Here is a 20,320-nt window from a genome sequence, read left to right as displayed (position 1 = left end):
AGGCGAGCGTGAGGAGACCCGGCGCGAGGACACAAAACAGGTCTTCCACCCGGGCTGCCTGGATGGCGTCGCCGCCGCCACAAGAGGGAGTGCTGGGGTGGACGTTGCCACAGCAGTAGAGGTGACTCTGATAGACCCGCAAGTACAATGTATACCCACCGATATGAAAGGCCCACTGGGTCACGGGTTGAGTGCCTTACTTATCGGGCGATCCTCTACGACCCGAAAAGGTCTTTTCGTTTTACCCGGTATAATCGATGCCGATTTTACAGGGGTCATATCTATTATGGTATGGACCCCCCTGCCACCAATTCATATACCCAAAGGAGAAAAAATTGGACAACTGGTCCCCTTTAAATCAGCTGTACCCACAGCTGGGAATCAGATAAGAGGGGCTGGGGGTTTTGGATCAACAGGCCAGGCTGACATTTATCTGGCAATGGATATCAGCAAGGCAAAACCAACAGAACGGGTAACACTAAAAGAACCTGGTGGGAAAACTTGCGTGGTAATTATGCTGATTGATACTGGAGCAGACGTTACAATAATCAGTCAAGCAGCGTGGCCTCATTCGTGGCCATTGGAGATCCCCCCTACGCCCATTTTGGGGGTCGGGGGAATACAGACCACTAAAATCAGTACAAATGTGATTTGTTGCAAATTGCAGGATGGGAGTACCTGTACAGTAAGACCATATGTGATGCCTGTCCCCATTTGTTTACTGGGGAGAGATGCATTAAGTCAATTAGGGGCACGTTTGGTAACTAACAGTGAGGGTTTTTAGAGGCGGCCATTGATGAAGGGCGACCAATCCTAAAACTAACCTGGAAAACAGAAACCCCAGTTTGGGTTGATCAATGGCCGCTGTCTGCAGAAAAAATTGCCCACCTTCAAAGCTTGGTACAGGAGCAACTGGAAAAAGGTCATATTGAGCCCACAACAAGCCCATGGAACACCCCAATATTTACTATTCCGAAAAAAAGTGGCAAATGGTGTTTGTTACATGACCTTCGAAAAATCAATGAGGTCATGGATGATATGGGAACCCTACAACCAGGGCTCCCATCCCCCAATATGATCCCTAAAGATTGGGACATTTTAATCATTGACTTAAAAGATTGTTTCTTCACCATCCCTTTGCACCCTGATGACTATCAGAAATTTGCTTTTTCAGTGCCATCAGTGAACAAAGCTGCACCTATGAAACGCTATCATTGGGTTGTGTTACCACAGGGAATGAAAAATTCACCGACAATGTGTCAAATGTATGTGGCCTGGGCACTTGCTCCTGTGCGAAGGAATTTTCCAAATTTGATTATATACTATTATATGGATGACATTCTAATAGCAGGGAAACAATTGGATAAAAAACAATTGATTAATACACTGCAGACTGAACTAGCAAAAGGTGGATTGCAAATAGCTCCAGAAAAAGTATAACAGGAGGAAAACTGGAAGTACCTTGGGTGGGAAATTACCAAAACAACTGTTAGACCCCAAAAACTAGAAATTCGTGTGAATATCAGTACTTTAAATGATGTACAAAAACTGTTGGGAGACCTCAATTGGGTGCGAACCCTGTGTGGTCTCACCAATGCTGAATTGGCACCTTTGATGCAATTGCTAAAGGGAGGAGGCGGTGCAGATGCCCCCCGCACATTGACACAGGAAGCTGAGCAGGCATTGAAACACCTGAGTACCAAAATAGCTATGGCATACACTCACCGTTGGGACCCAGATTACAGTATTGGAGTATTGGTTATCAATCACGATCGCCACCTCCTGGCATTAATTATGCAGTGAGTTACTGACAAGGATCCTCTACATGTGCTGGAATGGATCTTTTTGCCTATGCAACCAAAACGTACCATCACTACGAAAGTAGAGGCCATAGCACAACTTGTAATGAAAGGAAGGCAGAGGGTTGTAGAGATAGCAGGCGTCGAACCTGCTTTTTTGGTTATTCCACTGGTTGCAGAGTATCTACAATGGGCATTACAAAATTCCATACCATTATAAGTTGCGTTATTGGATTATAGGGGCGAGTTGAAGGTACATCTACCCCCTCACAAATACTTCTCTGTGCTGCAATTGGGTCAATGGGAAGAATTACCAAAAAGGTCAGAACGTCCGGTCAGTGGTGTCACCGTTTTTACAGATGCTGGAGGCAAAGCTCAAAAAGCAGCACTAACATGGTTAGACAATGGGAAGTGGCATGATGTAATTTTATCTGACATTCAAGGGTCTACACAACAATTAGAATTGCGAGCTGTGGTGGAGGTCTTCCGGCGATGGAACACAGCACCTGTTAATGTGGTATGTGACTCTTTATATGTCGTAGGGATTGTCCAGAGGATGGAGCGTGCTCTGCTCAAAGAGATAGCTAATGGACAACTATACCAACTTTTTCAAGAATTATGGCTTTTGCTGGCAGAGCGACTGCATCCATATTTTATCACACATATCCGTAGTCACACAGGACTCCTGGAAGGCTTAGCTGAAGGCAATGCTCGGGCAGACAAACTTGTCGCACCTGCCTGGGCTGCACCTTCAATTGATCGCTTCGCTCAAGCACAACGATCCCATGCCTTTTTCCATCAATCTGCTAAGGTACTGCGGCGTCAGTTTGGGCTACGCAGTGCAGATGCACGTGGGATAGTCCAGTCCTGTCCAGACTGTCAACATCTTGGGGGTGGTTTAGAACCTGGTGTCAACCCCCGCGGTACTGGACTGTTGGAGATATGGCAAATGGATGTAACACACATCCCCGAATTTGGACAGCTGAAATATGTCCACGTGAGTGTTGACTGTTTCTCCCTTGCTACCTGGGCTACAGCACTAACAGGCGAATCCAGCAAACACGTTCAACGACACATGCGTTCTGCTATTGCAGCCCTGGGCATTCCACAGACGATTAAAACGGACAATGGCCCAGGCTATGCTGGCACTTGCCACACAGGACTTTTTCCAACTGTGGGGTATAACACATATAACAGGTGTCCCACATTCACCAACGGGACAAGCTATTGTGGAGCGCATGAATCAAACTCTGAAACACCTTTTACAAAAACAAAAAGGGGGAGAGCCAGGGCTATCTCCTCCTGACAGGTTGTGTAAAGCCCTTTATGTACTAAACTTTTTATGCTTGCCACAGGACTACTCTGTACCTCCAGCAGTAAAACATGGTGCAGGGTTAAAGGGAGGTATGGAGGCTTTTCAGAAAGAACAGGAACAAGCCAAAGTGATGGTAAAAAATGGGGTGACTGGTGTGTGGGAAGGTCCAATGAAATTAATAACGTTGGGTTGAGGGCATGCATGTGTCGTTACAGATACAGGAGCCAAATGGGTACCAGCTAAGTGAGTGAAGCCATGGCTACAAAAACAACCTGAACTACAGGAGCCAACTCAGGATCTGCCTCGGAACACTGACCTCGCGAGAGATCCAGTGCCCTGACTGCGGGAAGTGTGAAAAAAGGCTTGCGTGGGAGGTATAGAAAAGGGAGCAAAAGGCGCAGTCATGATGAAGCAAGGGGTTGTTTTTCTGTGTTAAGCCTGCTTTGGATCCTGGACCTGACAAAAGGTCATCAACCGATAGTCCTTCCACCGACACCGTGGAAGGGGAGTCACAACGTTTGGGTGACTCTGATGCGGAGCCTGAACCCGACACAGTTTTGTGCCTCCTTAGCTCAGCCTGAACAACCCTTTCATACATGTCTAGTGGGGGTCCCCTTAAACAGATCTGAAAGCAAAAATTACCAAAGGCTTTATTCCTAATTTGTGGCCATAGGGCTTGGCCAAAGTTGCCCAGTAAGAAACTGGGAGGTCTGTGTAACATAGGTAAATTAAGTCTACTAATGCCTACACGAAAAGTCATACTAACCATACTAACCTACATAAGGCCAGGTAAAAAAGAAATGTCACTAACATAGGGATAGAATGTAATGATGCTGCACAAGGATTAACACAATTGTGAAATTTAGCTTGCTAGGTTGTAAAAAGAGCTGATCAAACTTCTAGAATTTTAGGAACATTAGCCAATGATGTAGATAGTATCCGACATGCTACCTTACAAAATAGAGCTGCTATAGACTTTTTATTATTAGTGCACGGTCACGGATGTCAGGATTTTGATGGGATGCGTTGCATGGATCTGAATGATCACTCCAAGTCAATTCATAAGCAGATCAAAGAGCTCATGGATACCACACAGAAAATACGGGAACAGCATGGATTCCTGGATGGCTGGTCGGATTGATTAAAATGCTATTGATGGGATTGTTTGTGATTTGTATTACCATGCTTGTATTACCGTGTTTATTCTCCTGCTTGCAAAGGGCCCTGCAGCGGACAATAAACACGGCCTTTCTGGCTCAAGAAAAGAAAGGAGGAATTGTAGAGGGGCTTTTGGAGCAGAATGGTCATGTAATGAGCCAGAAGTATGAGAGTATGGAGTGAGGGCCTAGCTGCATGACAAGATTCATGTAGCTAGTGTCAACAAGCTGACCTTGGAGAGAAGAGATGAGGAAAAACAGCAGTTGAGCAAACAAGAATTGAGGGAGTAGCCGGTGGGAGCCGAACACGGAGGAGAAGAAACAAGAACTGATGGAGCCAATTAAGGAAGGACCAGTGGCAGAGCAGTGACCAATCAACACATCAAAGAAGAGTATGTTTAGTAATATTAACCAGTAGCAATGCGCATGCTTACAGCCAGGGAAAGTACAAAATGTATAAAAGGGACAGCTTATGCTTAATAAACGTCTTCACTTTGATTCACATTGGACTCCGCAGTTTTTCCCTCCACCCATGCACATAGGAACTATCCCTGCAGTTCCACAAAGGCTTTGGAGGAAGGATCTCATGAAAGAAATAGTCACTACAGGGTCCTTTATTTTGTTTAAATATACAGAGAGCACGGCTTCTCATTTACACAGCCACAAAAGAAAAGCAGACAGTGAATTAGAAAGGGGATGACAACATTATCACAAGTAAAAAAACACCACCGCCAACAAAAAAAAAAAAAAGACAGTCTGGGTCTGTAATGAGCTACATTGTAACTGCTCTGCAGAAGATGATGGCATTTTATTGCTTTGAAAAAAACACAGTCATCACTTTCCAAAGGACATCCTTGATTTCCTTGTTCCTCATGCTGTAGATGAGGGGGTTCACTGCAGGAGGTACTACTGAGTACAGAAATGACACCATGAAATCAAGGGATTGGGAGGAAAAGGAGTGGGACTTCAGGTAGGCAAACATGCCAGTGCTAATAAAGAGGGAGACCACGGCCAGGTGAGGGAGGCACGTGGAAAAGGCTTTGTGCCGTCCCTGCTGAGAGGGGATCCTCAGCACAGCCCTGAAGATCTGCACATAAGACATCACAATGAAAACAAAACACCCAAAGACTAAACAGACACTAATCACAAGAAGTCCAACTTCCCTGAGGTAGGAGTGTGAGCAGGAGAGCTTGAGGATGTGGGGGATTTCACAGAAGAACTGGTCCACAGTATTGCCATGGCAGAGGGGTAGTGAAAATGTACTGGCCGTGTGCAGCAGAGCATTGAGAAACCCACTGGCCCAGGCAGCTGCTGCCATGTGGACACAAGCTCTGGTGCCCAGGAGGGTCCCGTAGTGCAGGGGTTTGCAGATGGCAACATAGCGGTCATAGGCCATGATTGTCAGAAGACAATACTCTGTTGACATCAAAAACACTAAGAAAAAGACCTGGGCAGCACATCCGGTGTAGGAGATGTCTCTGCTGTCCCAGAGAGAATTAGCCATGGATTTGGGGACAGTGGTGGAGATGGAGCCCATGTCAAAGAGGGAGAGGTTGAGGAGGAAGAAGTACATGGGGGTGTGGAGGTGGTGGTTGCAGGCTACAGAGGTGATGATGAGTCCATTGCCCAGGATGGCAGCCAGGTAGATGCCCAGGAACAGCCAGAAGTGCAAGAGCTGCAGCTCCCATGTGTCTGCAAAAGCCAGGAGGAGGAACTTGGTGATGGAGCTGCTGTTGGACATTTGGTGCTTCTGGGCATGGGACACTGACACAGGAGAAAAAGACAGTGACAAGTTAGGGGAGAATTCTCTAAGCAAAATCAAAGTAATTTCCCACAGTCTCCCCCCCTGCAACACACACAGGCATCCTTTTGTTATTCTAGGAGACCTTCCTTCAGCTCCGTGGCTGGAGTCGTGGTTGGTGCTGGCCACATGTGTAATGAAGAGCAGGGCATCTGCCCATGGGACTGGTCCTGATGGTCAACTTTGTCCAATGAAACTTCTGCTAACACAGAAGGGTCTGTCAGTGTCTGCACCCCCAGTGCTAAGGAACAGGGAGGGCAGAAGGCAGTTTAAGAGTTCTAGGTTCTTTTACAGCTCCCCCTCCATCTCACTTGAGGAGTATTCTTGGATGTCAGAAACCCTCAGCATTTCTGCTGCACTCAGGGAGAACAGAGCGAGTCCTGCGAGGCAAGAGGATTGCCTGTGGCTTAGCGCAGAGTGAGGGGAGCTGGTCTGTCCCTCTGTCCTGTTCCCAGTTTCTCTGGGCTTGCACTTTTCTGACATGGAGTGTTATCACACTCCCATGTTACCCTGAAAAATAACCAGATGCTGCTGAGAGCAGAGGGATCCACTGCAGACCACTATATGTCTCACCCTTTCTCAAGGTCTCAACACCCCACTTCCGGCCCACGACACTCATGCATTATTTCACCAACCCCACAGCATTTCCTCAGTTGCAGAGGTTTGCGTTCTCCATGGGGCTTTAAGATAAAACAGAGGTGCTATGAGATAGGTTTGTAACCTTGAGGGAAGCTCGCAGCTTGGAAGGACATCTCAAGGGGACAGACAAGTGTCCTAACAAGGGCATCTCTGTAGGAGTCAGCTCATATCACAGCCCCACACACTGTATTGACCAGATCCCACAGGTGAGAGGAAAGCTGGGACACTTGTTCCCATGGACACACCTGCATGAAAGGACCCACAAGATCAGTGTGTGACTCTGCAGCTGAAACTCCACCTCCCCAGAGAGCCTGGCAGCAAGAATGAAATAACCACAGCAATAACAGAGACAAGTGGAGAAACAAGGGGAAATCCAGTGAGGGTGTGGCTGGGAGAGGCCAGGGCAGAGGCAGCCAGGCCCTCAGGACAGCGTTACCCTGACCCAGCTGTGCACGCCACCTCCCACACACCAGCATTGCCGGGCAGCTGCTCTCAGCCCCTGTGCTCTGCAGAGGAAACTGGGCACGTGGCTGGAGAGCTGCACCACGGCTCTGCTGGAGCTCTGGCTGTACAGGAGGGGGTTCATGTCCTGGACCCCACGGCCCTGAGGGCAGAGGCTTTGGTGGGTGTGAGAGGAGGCAAGGGGGCTTGCTCAGAGGAAGAGGTCTGCATTGGAGGGGGTCACACAGAGTTTTCTGAATTCTCCCTCCCACAACATTTCTGTTTTAAGTTTCCTCCCACTCCCTGATCATATCCCTGCTGCCTGGAGGTTTTCCTTCTGGGAGGTGTTTCCCTGTGCCATGTCTTTTCCCTGACAGTGCGCACAGACCCCACCCCAACCTCTGTGCACTCACCTTGGCCCTACAGAAACCTGCCTGTTTGCAGGGCACTCTCTGGGCACATGTTCCTGTTCACAGGTGGAGAGGGTCAGTTCAGAAACACCCTGATGGGTGCAGAAAGGTGATGCTGGTGTTGTTCATAGGCAGAGGAGTGGCTGAAGGCACTTTAGGAGGCTGCTGGTCACTGGAAGTTGTAGCTCAGGAGTCTCTGGTTCTTCAAGCATGAGAACTCCTTTTCCATTTCTTCCTGCAATTCCTTAAGGGTAGGAAACTGAGAAGACAGACTGTGGAAAGCTCCTTAGCTTTAACGTAATCCTTGCCTTGACCTTCCCCTTGAAAAGTCTCCTCAGAAATGTCCTGGGGTGATCTGGAGCTGTGAGCAGCCCTGACCTATGCAGTACCCTCTTGACAGCAGAAGAACCCTCTCCTACTTGAGATGCTTATTCCACCCACAGCTTCTCCCTGCAGCACCACAGGGAGCTCCCCGGGCCGTCTGAGAGCTCATCCTGGCAGGCAGCAGAGTCCCTTCCCCAGCACACAGCCCCTGGGGTGCAGGGACCTTGCTCTGAAGGACAGTCCTGGGCACCCCTGGCTGCACACCTGGCATTACAACCCTGCAGCCATCCCTTGGAGAAAGCAGCCAACACGCCCTGTCCCTCTGATGGTGCAGCAGGGAGTCCCTGCTTTGCAGCACATCCTCATCTTCTACAATAGAGGAACTGGAATTCTTCATGCCAGATCCCATAGGCTGTGGGATGTGCCAGCTTTAGGAGATCATTCCAAAAACTGCAGGTTCACTGCCCTTCACACAGAGACTTACCGTGTCAAAGACTGGTAAGATTTCTCCCACAGTGAGCTCTCAGCACCCTCCCACCCCACACTGCCTTTAACCTCTCTCTGCCTGGCTCCTCTCCCCTCGCTGCCTGCAGGCAGTGCCCTCAGCCCTGCTGCGCTCTGCAGAGGAGCTGCTCCTGGGCAGAGCTGTCTCTCTGCAGTGCTGCCCACTTGCCATGAGCTCCCTCCATCCCAGGAGCCCAGCCCAGCTGAGCAGCAGAGGGACCAGCCCAAGGTGTCTCTTCCTCTGTCCCCTCTGGGCTCCCTCCAGGTGTCTCTGGGGCTCCAGGGGAACATGCTGTGACACAGGCTGAAGCAATCACTGATGTTCCTCTTTCCCTCCCCCACCACATCCCTGCTCCTGTCCCCTGCCCTCAAAGTAGGAAACTGAAGAGTGTCCTCAGTTGGGGAGAGACACTTCTTTCCTGCAGTGACATTTCCCAGCTGAGAGATAAAGTTAGGTCTAAGTATGAACTTTTATTGTCCCATCGTTAGACAGGACACCCAGACAGGGACAGGGAATGATCTCCTTTACCCCTGCTGATGGAAGGGATGCAGATGAGTCAATAGAAGCATCTCATTTGTTGGTTTGTAGTCCTGGGGCTAGAAGGGGACTCAGCTCCCTCCCATGCACACCACAATCCTACTGGAGATGGGATTCCTCTTGCTTCTGTTCAGCTGTTCATTGAACAGGCACCTGCATGTGAGCTCCTTGTCTCAGCTCCCATAGTAATTACTGGAGATGGAGGCCAGGAGTGAGCTGTTCAGATGCAAATGTCTGGTGACATCTGAGGAGTCAGAGGTGGTCAGTTATGTGCAGGTAATAGAGACAGATCAAAGATACTTGCAGGCTGATGGAGAGACAGGAAAACATCTGGGGACAACTTTTTGGCAGCTCTTGGGAATTTCCTTTGGCCACCTAAAATGACAGCTGATGCCCAAATTAAGGGCAACTGAACCCATCCCTACTCATTGTGTTCAGGGTGGCCTATAGAGATATTGCAATGGAATGGAGTCATATGCCACAGGGAGAGCTCAGTATCTCTCTTCCTCTTCTCCTTCTTTTGGATTTACTAGATCTTTACTGACTATATTGGCAGTTATCTCATGTTCATCCGCACATTGTGTTACAGAATCCAGGGCAGACCTACTCAAAGAATGTTCAAATCCAGGCCACTGAGCTACGTGAGGTTCCAGGGCTGGCAGGGAAATCACAGCACCTACAAGAAAAGCAATTCCCATTCAGGGCACGTGCATTAGACACCCCAAACAGCATTGCACAGAGTGTGATTTGGTGCCTGTGTGTCATTGACTGTTGCCATCAGTCAGAGGCATCAGCCATCAGATGCCATCAGAGAGGCACGATCTGTCCCTTCTCTACCCAACAGCTGCAGACATTGCGTGAACACAGAGCGTGTCACGCAGGGATCTTTACTCACTCCCTTGATGAGTCAATCAAGGAACAGAACAATCATTTTAACAGTTTGCCTGGACACAGCTTGTCTTCAAAGAGAGCATCCTCCAAGCACAGCAGTGGTTCATAGCGAAAGTCAATTGAAAGTCTAAAGGGAATTCAGGGGCACTAAGATGAGCTGTTGCTACTTCAGGAACAGTTAAAGAAGAAACAGAGATAATGTGGGACCACTGCTAAATTTAGTAAAAGTAGGTGTACGTAGTTCTGAGATACTCTACGTCATCTCAGCCTCAGTTACCACCAGCAAGGTCTCTCAGGCCTTAGTGCTTCGAAGAAGAACTCTGGAGAACAAGCAGCAGCGGATGGGGATCAAGCCAGGGGTTACGTGAGCAAACTACACCCTTACCAGTCCATGGGAACCTGAGGGGCTGCATCCAAGGGTGCTGAGAGAGTGTTTTTCCCCAGGAGGTGCTGGTCTGTTGTGATCCCGGTAAGAAAGGCACTCAGACTCTGTAAGGTATCTTTTAAAATGCTGTTCACTAGGTTTAGCAGCATAAGGGGAGAATCCTACAGATCATCTCAGGTCCCGTTGAATGGCTGGAACCCCAGGTGCTGTAGCATTGAATGGGCCTGTGATGAAAATGCAGCACACGATGTAGACCCCATCCATTTAAGACAGTTTCCTGCTTTGGTCATTCAAGCTACTCTAGGATTTACTTACAAGGGAACAACTCTATTCATCATCTCTACAGTCAAACAGAAATGATGTTCTCACGTCTTGCTGCACTGTTAGATACAGGCAAGGCCACGCAGGAGGTGTAAGGGCTGGTACAGAGTGGGAACTGCCTGCAGGCTGCACTGTGACAATGAGCTGCTGAAGTTGTCCCACAGCCAAAGGATCTGTGCATCACAGCTCAGGCATGAAGGCCAGGCTGAATGTGCAGTACAGCACAGCTCAATGCACAATGGTCTTCTGGTCAGGATCAGTGCTCAGGGTTCCCTGTGAGAAGTCTCCCCCCTGGTGTCACAGCTCAGCTGGTGTGGCCCAACTGTGCACTTCCCAGAGGAGGTGGATTGCAGGCAGGAGGAGCTGGAGCCCCATGGCTTGTCACACAACCATGAGGGTTTTGGATTCAATGAGATATGGTGGGTCAGATTGCTCACATGGAGTTCTGCAATGGAGGAATACAGCCTCTGCTGAAGAAACTGGCAGGGAGGATGAGTATGGGGGGGTGCCCCCTGTTTTGAGGGGGTGCCCCCTGTGTTCTCCTCCTGTGAAGGAGGATAACCAGCAGTGGATGGGGATCAGCTCAAGGGTTACCCGAGCAACCTCAGTCACCATTCCACAAATGGAGATGGATGTTTTGATCAGATCCCTGAACACAAGTATCAAATCAAAACAACAATAGAAAGAATCAAATAGTAGAGAATCAATAGCAGAGAATCAAAACAACATCTCCGACTGGACTAATGTAACCTTCAATGCTGAAACACAGGGGAGATGGAGGGACTTCAGATCTTCAATGCACTCTGCTGAAGAGTTAGGTCTTCAGATAATGGAGAGGCAAAGGCTGTGAATGTTGTCTACCTGGACTTTAGTAAAGCCTTTGACACCGTCTCCCACAGCATTCTCCTGGAGAAATTCGCTGCTCATGGCTTGGACGGGCGTACACTTTGCTGGGAAAAGACTGGCTGGATGGCCAGGCCCAAAGAGTTGTGGTGAACGGAGTTAAATCCAGTTGGTGGCCAGTCACAAGTGGTGTTCCCCAGGGCTCAGTATTGGGGCCAGTTCTCTTTAGTATCTTTGTCAATGATCTGGATGAGGGGATCGAGTGCACCCTCAGTAAGTTCGCAGATGACACCACGTTGGGCGGGAGTGTTGATCTGCTTGAGGGTAGGAAGGCTCTGCAGAGGGATCTGGACAGGCTGGATTGATGGGCTGAGGCCAACTGTACTGAGGTTCAACAAGGCCAAGTGACGAGTCCTGAACTTGGGGCACAACAACCCCATGCACCGCTACAGGCTTGGGAAAGAGTGGCTGGAAAGTTGCCTGGTGGAAAAGGACCTGGGGGTGTTGGTCGATGGCTGGCTGAATATGAGGCAGCAGTGTGCCCAGGTGACCAAGGCCAAGAGTGTCCTGGCTTGTATCAGCAATAGTGTGGCCAGCAGGACTAGGGCAGGGATCGTCCCCCTGTACTTGGCACTGGTGAGGCCGCACCTTGAATGCTGTGTTCAGTTTTGGGCCCCTCACTAAAAGAAAGACCTTGAGGTGCTGGAGTGAGTCCAGAGAAGGGCAACGAAGCTGGTGAAGGATCTGGAGCACAAGTGTGATGAGGAGCAGCTGAGGGACTTGGGGTTGTTTAGCCTGGAGAAAAGGAGGCTGAGGGGAGACTTTATCACTCTCTACATCTGTAATTGTTTAAGGATGGGTGGGCTGTTAAGCTGATGACAGATGCTCTCTATTAACCCTTTCCTTCCCCAGAAGGGAAAAGGAAGAGAAAAGTGAGAGAGACTTATGGGTTGGAAAGTTATAACAGTTTTAATAAACAACAACAATGAAAAATAGTGTAATAAACAATGAACTACATAAAAAAACACTACTGAGTTCCCCCTGATGACAATCACGTCACCGCTGACACTGCAGGGCAGGCACAGGGGAGTCCCAAAGAACACGTGACAGCAGGCAGGACCCGGATTCAGGACTGAAGGCAGAACCGCATGCAGAGTCCTCCTCAGATGTTGGCCATAGGGGAAGAGAGCACGACCTTCATGGTTCCTTGGCTCTGAACTGAATATCAAATGGGTGGGATGGAATACTTCGTTGGCCAGTTTTGGGTCAGCTGTCCTGTCTGCTCCTCCCTGCAGGTGCAACACATTTACACCCTTTCACTTGTGGAACAGAGAGACCCAGTGGGGACCCTGGTATCCACGACAACAAGCACATGCAGTCATCTTCAGAAAGTGCAGTCACTTAGAAGAAACTTAACTGAAAAGTCTGTCCTAGTCCAAACCAGGACACTGTGGTACCACACCTCCCAGGCTCCTGTGTATGGCCAAGGAGGCAATGAGGCCCCAGTGCTGGAAGGATGAGGTGTCTCCTCACAGGCATCAGTGGCAGAGACAACAGCCACAAAGTGATGACAGCTTCAGCCTTGCCACATTCCTCTATCATCTCCACCATAACCTGTCCTGTGGTGTCACATCAGCTGGGTCTCTTTCCCTGCAGGCTGTAGACATCCACTCTGCTACCCCACCTTGCTCTCCCCTGACCATCTTCCTTCCTTTACTGATATCTCTCTGTCCTCCCTCGCTGTTCCTTGAAACACAAAGCCTTGGGCTGACCCTGGGTGACTTGTTACACCACAGCACTGCCCTTCGAGTGACATTTCTTTCTCCTCATGTCCAGTCTGGACCTCCTCAGATGCATGTTGTGGTATTTCTTTCTTGTGCTATTTCTTACTACAAAGAAAAGCTCCATCATCTCTGAAACCAGCCTTCAAGCACTCTCAGGCTACTCCTATACTGCCTGGAGCCTCCACACCACTGGGCCAAAGAACTCCAGGTGCCTCAGTGACACTACAAAGGTCATATGCACCAGGTCCCGAACCCTGCCTTGGCAGACCTCCACTCAGCACTCTCCAGTTCCTCCCCACTCCTCCAAAATGGGGAACTGCACACTGGGACACACCCACGTGTGTGGGACCACACCAGTGGTGAGCTGAGGGGGATGATAACTCAGGTTGTTTGAGTGGCTCATGCTCCTCCTAATGTGGCCCCATATGCAGTTGGCCTTGTTCATGGTGTCCATACTCTACTGGCTCATAGGGCATCCCTCATAGTGCCCAGGCCCTTCTCCTCATGGTCACTGCTCAGCCAGTCAGGTCTCAGCCTGTTCTGATGTATGGGGTTATTCGCCCCTTGTCTCCCACCAGTACAGGAGTGGCCACTTCTCCTTGTAAAACTCCAAGTAATTCCCATTTGACAAATCCCAGAGTTTCTCAAGGTCCCCCTGTACTAAGGCACCCTTTGTTCAGCTTTTAATGTTTGCGTGAAGCTGGCTCATCTTGACTGGGGTGTCTCTCACCAGAGAAAAGCATGAGGAATTACAGGGCACTACAAATACCCTCTCCTGGAGAAACTGTGGGGTCTTGGGGGTCTGGTACTCATAAGGCCATAGGTCTGGACCTGGAGAGGAAGGTGTCCTTTGTGGGAAAGAGCTGCAGGAATGCATGGAGCTCTGCCTGGGGACAGACAATGAGTCACCTGAGCTCAACGGCCAGCATGAGAGGACAGAACAACATGGGCAACGTTATGGTCGGTGGATGTTTGCTACGGACTCCTGGGTCAGGGAGAGAAGTAGATGAGGCCTTCTTCAGACAACTGGAAGAAGCCTCATGTTTGCAGGCCCTGGTCCTCATGGCAGACCTAAACTATCCCAATATCTGTTGAAGGGGCAGCATAGCAAGGTGAAAGCCATCCAGGAGGTTTTTGGAGTTCATTGGCAACATCTTCCTGAGAAGGGTGCCTGAAGAGCCAGTGAGGGGGTGTGTCCTGCAGGACATGATACTTAGAAACATGGAAGGGCTCATCAGGGATTTAACAGTCAGGGATGAGAAAGTAGATTTGAGAGTCCTGAGGGAAGGGAACAAGGCCAAGAGCAGGACTTCAAGAGAGCAGGCTTTGGCCTGCTGAGGAACCTGCTTGGAAGAATCCCATGGGATACGGTCCTGCAGAGAAGCAGGAAGAGGTGTTTGATAGTCAAGGATGTCCTCTTCAAGCTCCAGAACAGTACACCCGGACATGCAGGAAGTCAAGCAACATTGTGGGAGGCTGGCATGGATGAGAAAGGAGCTCGTGACAAAAATCAAGCATGAAGAGGAAGCACAGGGAAGGTGGAAGCTGGCTGCCTTCCAGACTCAATGGTTCTGTGCTGCTGTGCTGGAGAGAGCCATTTTTGTGTGTGTGTGCTTGTCTGTGCATGGGGGAACTGGGGGGATAAGGGAATCCTGAGGCCAGTTCTGACCTAGATGGAGGGTCTAACACCAGCTCCTGGAGGGATCCGTCCTGTCTGTGTGTCTCTAATGGTGTACATCTTACACTAACACAGCCTGGCATGCAAACAGCCCGCCCCTCATTGCCCTTTCTCCACTGACAATGTTTTTCCTTGGCCTAGAGCCCTCTTGAGGTCCCTTGCAGGATGAGTGACTGTGCATTTTCTTCCACCACAGGTCTTCCCTTGATGACAGTAGGGAGAGCACTCAGGTTCCCCATGAGCGTGGAAGTAAGCAGACATGTTTGGAGTGGTCAACTGGGGCTTTTTTGTCCTACTGAAGTCATTGATGCAGGGCTGCAAGGCAGCTAAATCTAAGCAGGCCTCATCTTATCTGAGCTTAACCTGTGGTTTTCTTTCTCCTTCTTTTCCCACCCGAGTTCTTCTCTTTCACCGTCCTCATACATTCCTCTACAAACGGTCCAACCCTGCTCCGTCCCCACTGCCCCTGACTTTGCTTGCTTTGTGCCCTCGTATAGTGTTTCTAAGAGGGTTGTCCTGCAGATTCCTACATTGGGCAGTACAAAACTAGCAACTCCTTTTATTAGCTGTAGTGACCTGCAGTTTCTTATGCTGTGATCTTGTGTTGATGGCTCACCACAACCATAGTGAGCCATCTGCACACAAATATTAACAGCTTGTAAAATGGAGCTTCAGTTCAGGGGGACATTGAGAAACTCCAGGATTCAGCCAACAGAAACTTGTAAAGATTTACAAGGAGAAGTGGCCAGTGCTGCAACAGGCAGGAATAATAACCCCATCTATTAGGGCAGTCTGGGTCCTGACTGGCTGAGTTGTGACCATGAGGAGAAAGGCCTGGGTGCTACAAGGGATGCCATGTGAGCCAGTGGTGCAAGCTCACCATGAACAAGGCCAACTGCATACGGGACTGTGTTAGGAGGAGCGTGGACACCCCAGACATCTTGAGTTTTCATCTCCCTCCAGTGAGCCATGATGTGATCACACCTGGACTAGTGTGTCCCTCTGCAAAATTCCTGCTCTAGACAGGTGGGGAGGTACTAATGGGTGCCCAGAGGAGGTCTGCACATGACCTGTACTTAGGGCCCCAAACCCCATCTTTGCTGACCTCGTCCATCCCAACACAACCCGAGAAACACACTGACCCTGGAGAACCACCGTGCCTTCCACGCAGCTCTAGTTTCCCCTCCCAGAAAGAGGATCTTCAGTGTCACCTGTCTGAAAGCCCTGGGTATATCCCTCAGTTGCACTCACCATCTTCACTTTCACCAGACACCAAATGGTGACTCCTAAACCCAGTCCTATGTCTCTAAAATGATCTGACCTTTTTATTCCTGAACAGATGGAGGAAGAGGAATTTCAGGGGTCAGTTCCTCAGGCCTCTTTGGAAGAAGAGCCCAGCATGAAAGCACTGCACTGGGGAGATGCCATTTTATTGCAGAGATGCTATGAGAGAGCCCCCTCTGAGCCAGTGTTGACACACCAAGGCACCGGGGTACCAGGTGACACACAGTAGGTAGAAGACTCAGATACAGTGACGTAAATGCAAATATTTTCTAGGACCATAATAACCATGAATTACAATAACAGCAGCAATAATGACAATTATAATGATACTTAAATAAATAAATAACATACCCTCAAAAAAAAAAAAAGGTTGGAAACAGATAATCTGAGAGTCATTTTTGGAGAGAGGTGGTATCTTTAAGACTGTTGAAAAACGTCTGTTTGAATCACTTTCATAATGGCCTCTTTGAGCTCCTGGTTCCTCATGCTGTAGATGAAGGGGTTCACTGCTGGAGGCACCACCGAGTAGACAACTGCCACCACCAGATCCAGGGATGGGGAGGAGATGGAAGGGGGCTTCAGGTGGGCAAATATTGCTGTGCTGATAAACAGGGAGACCACAGCCAGGTGAGGGAGGCACGTGGAAAAGGCTTTGTTCCGTCCCTGCTGAGAGGGGATCCTCAGCACGGCCCTGAAGATCTGCACATAGGAGAAAAGAATGAAAACAAAACACGCAAATGCTAAAGAGACACTAATCACAAGGACCCCAATTTCCCTGAGGTAGGCATCTGAGCAGGAGAGCTTGAGGATGTGGGGGATTTCACAGAAGAACTGGTCCACAGCATTGCCTTGGCAGAGGGGTAGTGAAAATGTATTGGCCGTGTGCAGCACAGCAGTGAGAAACCCACTGGCCCAGGCAGCTGCTGCCATGTGGACACAAGCTCTGCTGCCCATCAGGGTCCCATAGTGCAGGGGTTTGCAGATGGCAATGTAGCGGTCGTAGGCCATGATGGTGAGAAGATAAAATTCTGCTGTGATGAAGGCGGCAAACAGAAAGACCTGTGCAGCACATCCAGAATAGGACATGTCCCTGGTGTCCCAGAGGGAGTTTGCTATGGCTTTGGGGAGAGTGGTAGAGATGGAGCCCACATCAAGGAGGGAGAGGTTGAGCAGGAAGAAGTACATGGGGGTGTGGAGGCGGTGGTCACAGGCTATGGTGATGATGATGAGGCCGTTGCCCAGGAGGGCAGCCAGGTAGATGCCCAGGAAGAGCCAGAAGTGCAAGAGCTGCAGCTCCCGCGTTTCTGCGAATGCCAGGAGGAGGAACTGGGTGATGGAGCTGCTGTTGGACATTTAGTCCCTCTGGGCATGGGACACTGTTCAAGAAGGAAAAGAGGGAAAATTTAGGACAGAGAAAAAACACTTTGAGAAAAAACACTCCATCTTTCATAGAAATCACTCCCATCTGAAAGGCATTTCCTTTCTGTGGTTTGTGCTGGCTGAGTGTGCTGTGAGGAGCTGGACCTCTGACCCTGTACTACCAAGGAGTCAGCTTTGCACTGCTGCAGTGGGTACATGGGAGCTGGTTTGTGACAGCTCTGATGTTCCTAATGGATGTCAGATGAAATCCACCTTTAATGGAAAAAAAATCAATATCTGCATTCACAACTGTGAAAAACATGGGCTGCAGAAGAGAGGCTTAGCAAGTCTTCATAAGAATTTTCTCTGTGTTTTTTATTTTCCACTCAAAAGAATAATGGTGAGTGTTCTTTTGAGGGGTAGAAATCCTTATGTTTTATGACTGAAGGTGTGACGATCCTTAAGGCAGGACAGGCAAAAGGGCCCAGCTCTCTGTGGCTCAGTGTAGAGTCAGGAGAGCTGCAGTGTCCCTCAGTCTTGTTCTCAGCTGCCCAGGGCTTTCCCTTCTGCTACCCCAAGGATGACTGCACACACAAATTACTCTTTATAGAAAAAGCAGCTGGACCTGATGAAAGCAGGGGAGTCCTGTTTCAAAGGGCAGAACTGTGAACCCTTCTTTTTCCAGCACAGACATGTAGTTGTAATGGAGAGGGCAGGAAACAGCCCCTCTCAGAGAGAAGCAAAGGCCTCTGAGAGGAGAGTGCTGACCCCCAAGGAAAGGCTCAGCACTCCCTAGGATCCTACGCGAGAGCTGTGCCCTTCTGGAGGGCAGCTGGCAAGCTCAGCAGGACAGGCAAAGCAGACAGTCAGCGGTCCTGGAGATGGGATGTCTTCATTGGAGGGTCAGCTCATTGCCCAGCAGACAATGCCCAGCAGACATCTACAGGGAAGGACCACAAGAGAGCTTCCTGAACACAGCTTCCCCCAGTGCTTGTTGCCTTTTCTTCCCACTCCCTGCCCATCTCTCTGCTGCCTGAAGCTGTCCCTGCTGGGAGCTCTTTCTCTGTCCCCGCATCTCCTCCCTGTCCTTGCTCACAGACCCCATCTTATCTGCTGTGTGCTCACCTCTGCCCTGCAGACACCTCCTGGCAGCAAGGCACTCCACAGGGACACCTGTGTTCTGGTTCGTCCTAAAGAGAAGATCAGAGCAACCCTGAAGAGACCACAAAGTGGATGTTAAGGCTTTCCGTAGGCTGAGGTGGGTGAAGTGACTTTATCAGGTTCCTTGAAAAACCTGTTCAGCTCTCACTGTAACAGTGCAGGAGTCTCCCTCTCTTCTGCACACCTGACAGCTCCATTACCATTTCTACCTACCATCACAGCTGGGAACTGAAAGCACCGACCCTGGAAAGCACCTTTACTCCCAGGTAGCCCCTGCCTTGATTTGCTTCTTGAAAAGTGCCCTGTGAAATATCCCAGGGCTGATCTGGAGCTGTGAACATCCATGGCCCATGCAGCACCCTCTCAAAAGTAGAACAGCCCTGCCTCGCACTACCGGTGGTTGTTCCGTCCACCCACAGCTTCTCCCCACAGCGCCGTGCAGAGCTTCCTGTGCAGGCTGAGTGCTGACCCTGGCAGGCAACAGAGACCCTGCCCCAGCACACAGATCCCTGATGTGCAGGGACCTTGCTCTGCAGGACAGCCCCGGGCACCCCTGGCTGCACACCTGGCTTCACAGCTATTCAAAATAGCCTACCAAGAGCGCCCCTTCCCCCCTCCTTGCAGATCCCATAAGCTGTGGCTGTGCCAGCTTTAGGAGATGTCTCCAGCAATTACAGCTGCATTGCCCTGCACCCAGAGCCTTACCGTGTCAAGGGTTGCAAAGATTTCTCCTCAAGTGAGCTCTCAGTCATCCTCCCAATCCTGACCATCTCTAACGTCTCTCTGCCTGGCTCCTCTCCCCTCGCTGCCTGCAGGCAGTGCCCTCAGCCCTGCTGCGCTCTGCAGAGGAGCTGCTTCTGGGCAGAGCTGTCCCTCTAGAGCGTTGCCCACTTGCCATGAGCTCCCTCCATCCCAGGAACCCAGCTCAGCTCAGCAGCAGAGGGACCAGCCCAAGCATTCTAATGACCCCTTGGGTGGGTTTGGTGCTGAGTCCCTGAAGCTTAGACACCGAGAGGAAGTTGAAGAAACCTCTCAAGAAGCCCAAGTCAGCTGCAAACTCCAAAGTTTCCTAGAGTTTTAATGGGTCCCACTGAGGGACATCACTGACAAATCCTCTCTGGGGGCCAGTTAGAGCAGAAAACTGGAGGCAGTGATGACAGAAAGGCAAAGGCAAGGGAAAGGTGTCTCTGATGCTGAGGAAACCTGGGTGTGTTACATGAAAACAAAGGGCCAAGCCCTGACTCCCAGCCCTCGCGAAGGGAGATCCTGTCCCTCACACGTTGCTCAGGGCTCTTCCTGGGGCAGTGTGATGTGGGGATGTGCGATGCCTAGAGCAGGACCATGGTGTGATGCCTCCCAGGCTCACGGGTGGGCACGAGGAGGCAATGAGGTCCTGGTGCTCTAATGGTAAGATATCTCCTCACAGGCATCAGGTGCAGAGAGAACAGCCATAGTCCAGGAGACACAGACCTGGGCTGTGCTGAGGCCTTTCAACCTTGCCAGAGCCCCAAGCTGTCTCCAGCACAGCATGTCCCATGGTTTCTGATGCTTGTGCCTATTTTCCTGGACCTGTTGACACCCACCCTGCTTACCAAGCTTGCTCTCTCCTGAGCAGCTCACTACCCTTACTGATATCTCTCCATCCCCGCAGGCTGTTTGTTTCAATACAAAGCTTTGCCTAAACCA

The 20,320-nt window shown here is 50.0% G+C and overlaps 2 protein-coding genes across 2 annotated transcripts; both read right to left on the bottom strand.

The window, feature by feature from the left end:
- Positions 1-5,079: 5,079 nt before the first annotated feature.
- Positions 5,080-6,012, bottom strand: LOC137677024 (olfactory receptor 14A16-like). Its single transcript, XM_068424216.1, has one exon. It carries the CDS (start codon positions 6,010-6,012, stop codon positions 5,080-5,082), a length of 933 nt encoding a protein of 310 aa, XP_068280317.1.
- A 10,519-nt stretch (positions 6,013-16,531) lies between these two features.
- Positions 16,532-17,476, bottom strand: LOC137677004 (olfactory receptor 14A16-like). The gene has a single exon (XM_068424195.1). The coding sequence runs from the start codon at positions 17,465-17,467 to the stop codon at positions 16,532-16,534; it is 936 nt and encodes a 311-aa protein (XP_068280296.1). The 5' UTR covers positions 17,468-17,476.
- Positions 17,477-20,320: the final 2,844 nt, after the last annotated feature.

This window comes from Nyctibius grandis, assembly GCF_013368605.1.
Source record: "Nyctibius grandis isolate bNycGra1 chromosome 34 unlocalized genomic scaffold, bNycGra1.pri SUPER_34_unloc_1, whole genome shotgun sequence".
NCBI classification, from domain to species: Eukaryota; Metazoa; Chordata; class Aves; order Nyctibiiformes; family Nyctibiidae; genus Nyctibius; species Nyctibius grandis.
The sequence above is the reverse complement of the archived record's forward strand: the minus strand, read 5'-3'. Positions and strand labels throughout refer to the sequence as shown.

What these genes read in the sequence shown, in the direction of transcription:
- LOC137677024 (XM_068424216.1), bottom strand. Translation starts at nt 6,012, where the DNA reads ATGTCCAACAGCAGCTCCATCACCAAGTTCCTCCTCCTGGCTTTTGCA.
- LOC137677004 (XM_068424195.1), bottom strand. Translation starts at nt 17,467, where the DNA reads ATGTCCAACAGCAGCTCCATCACCCAGTTCCTCCTCCTGGCATTCGCA.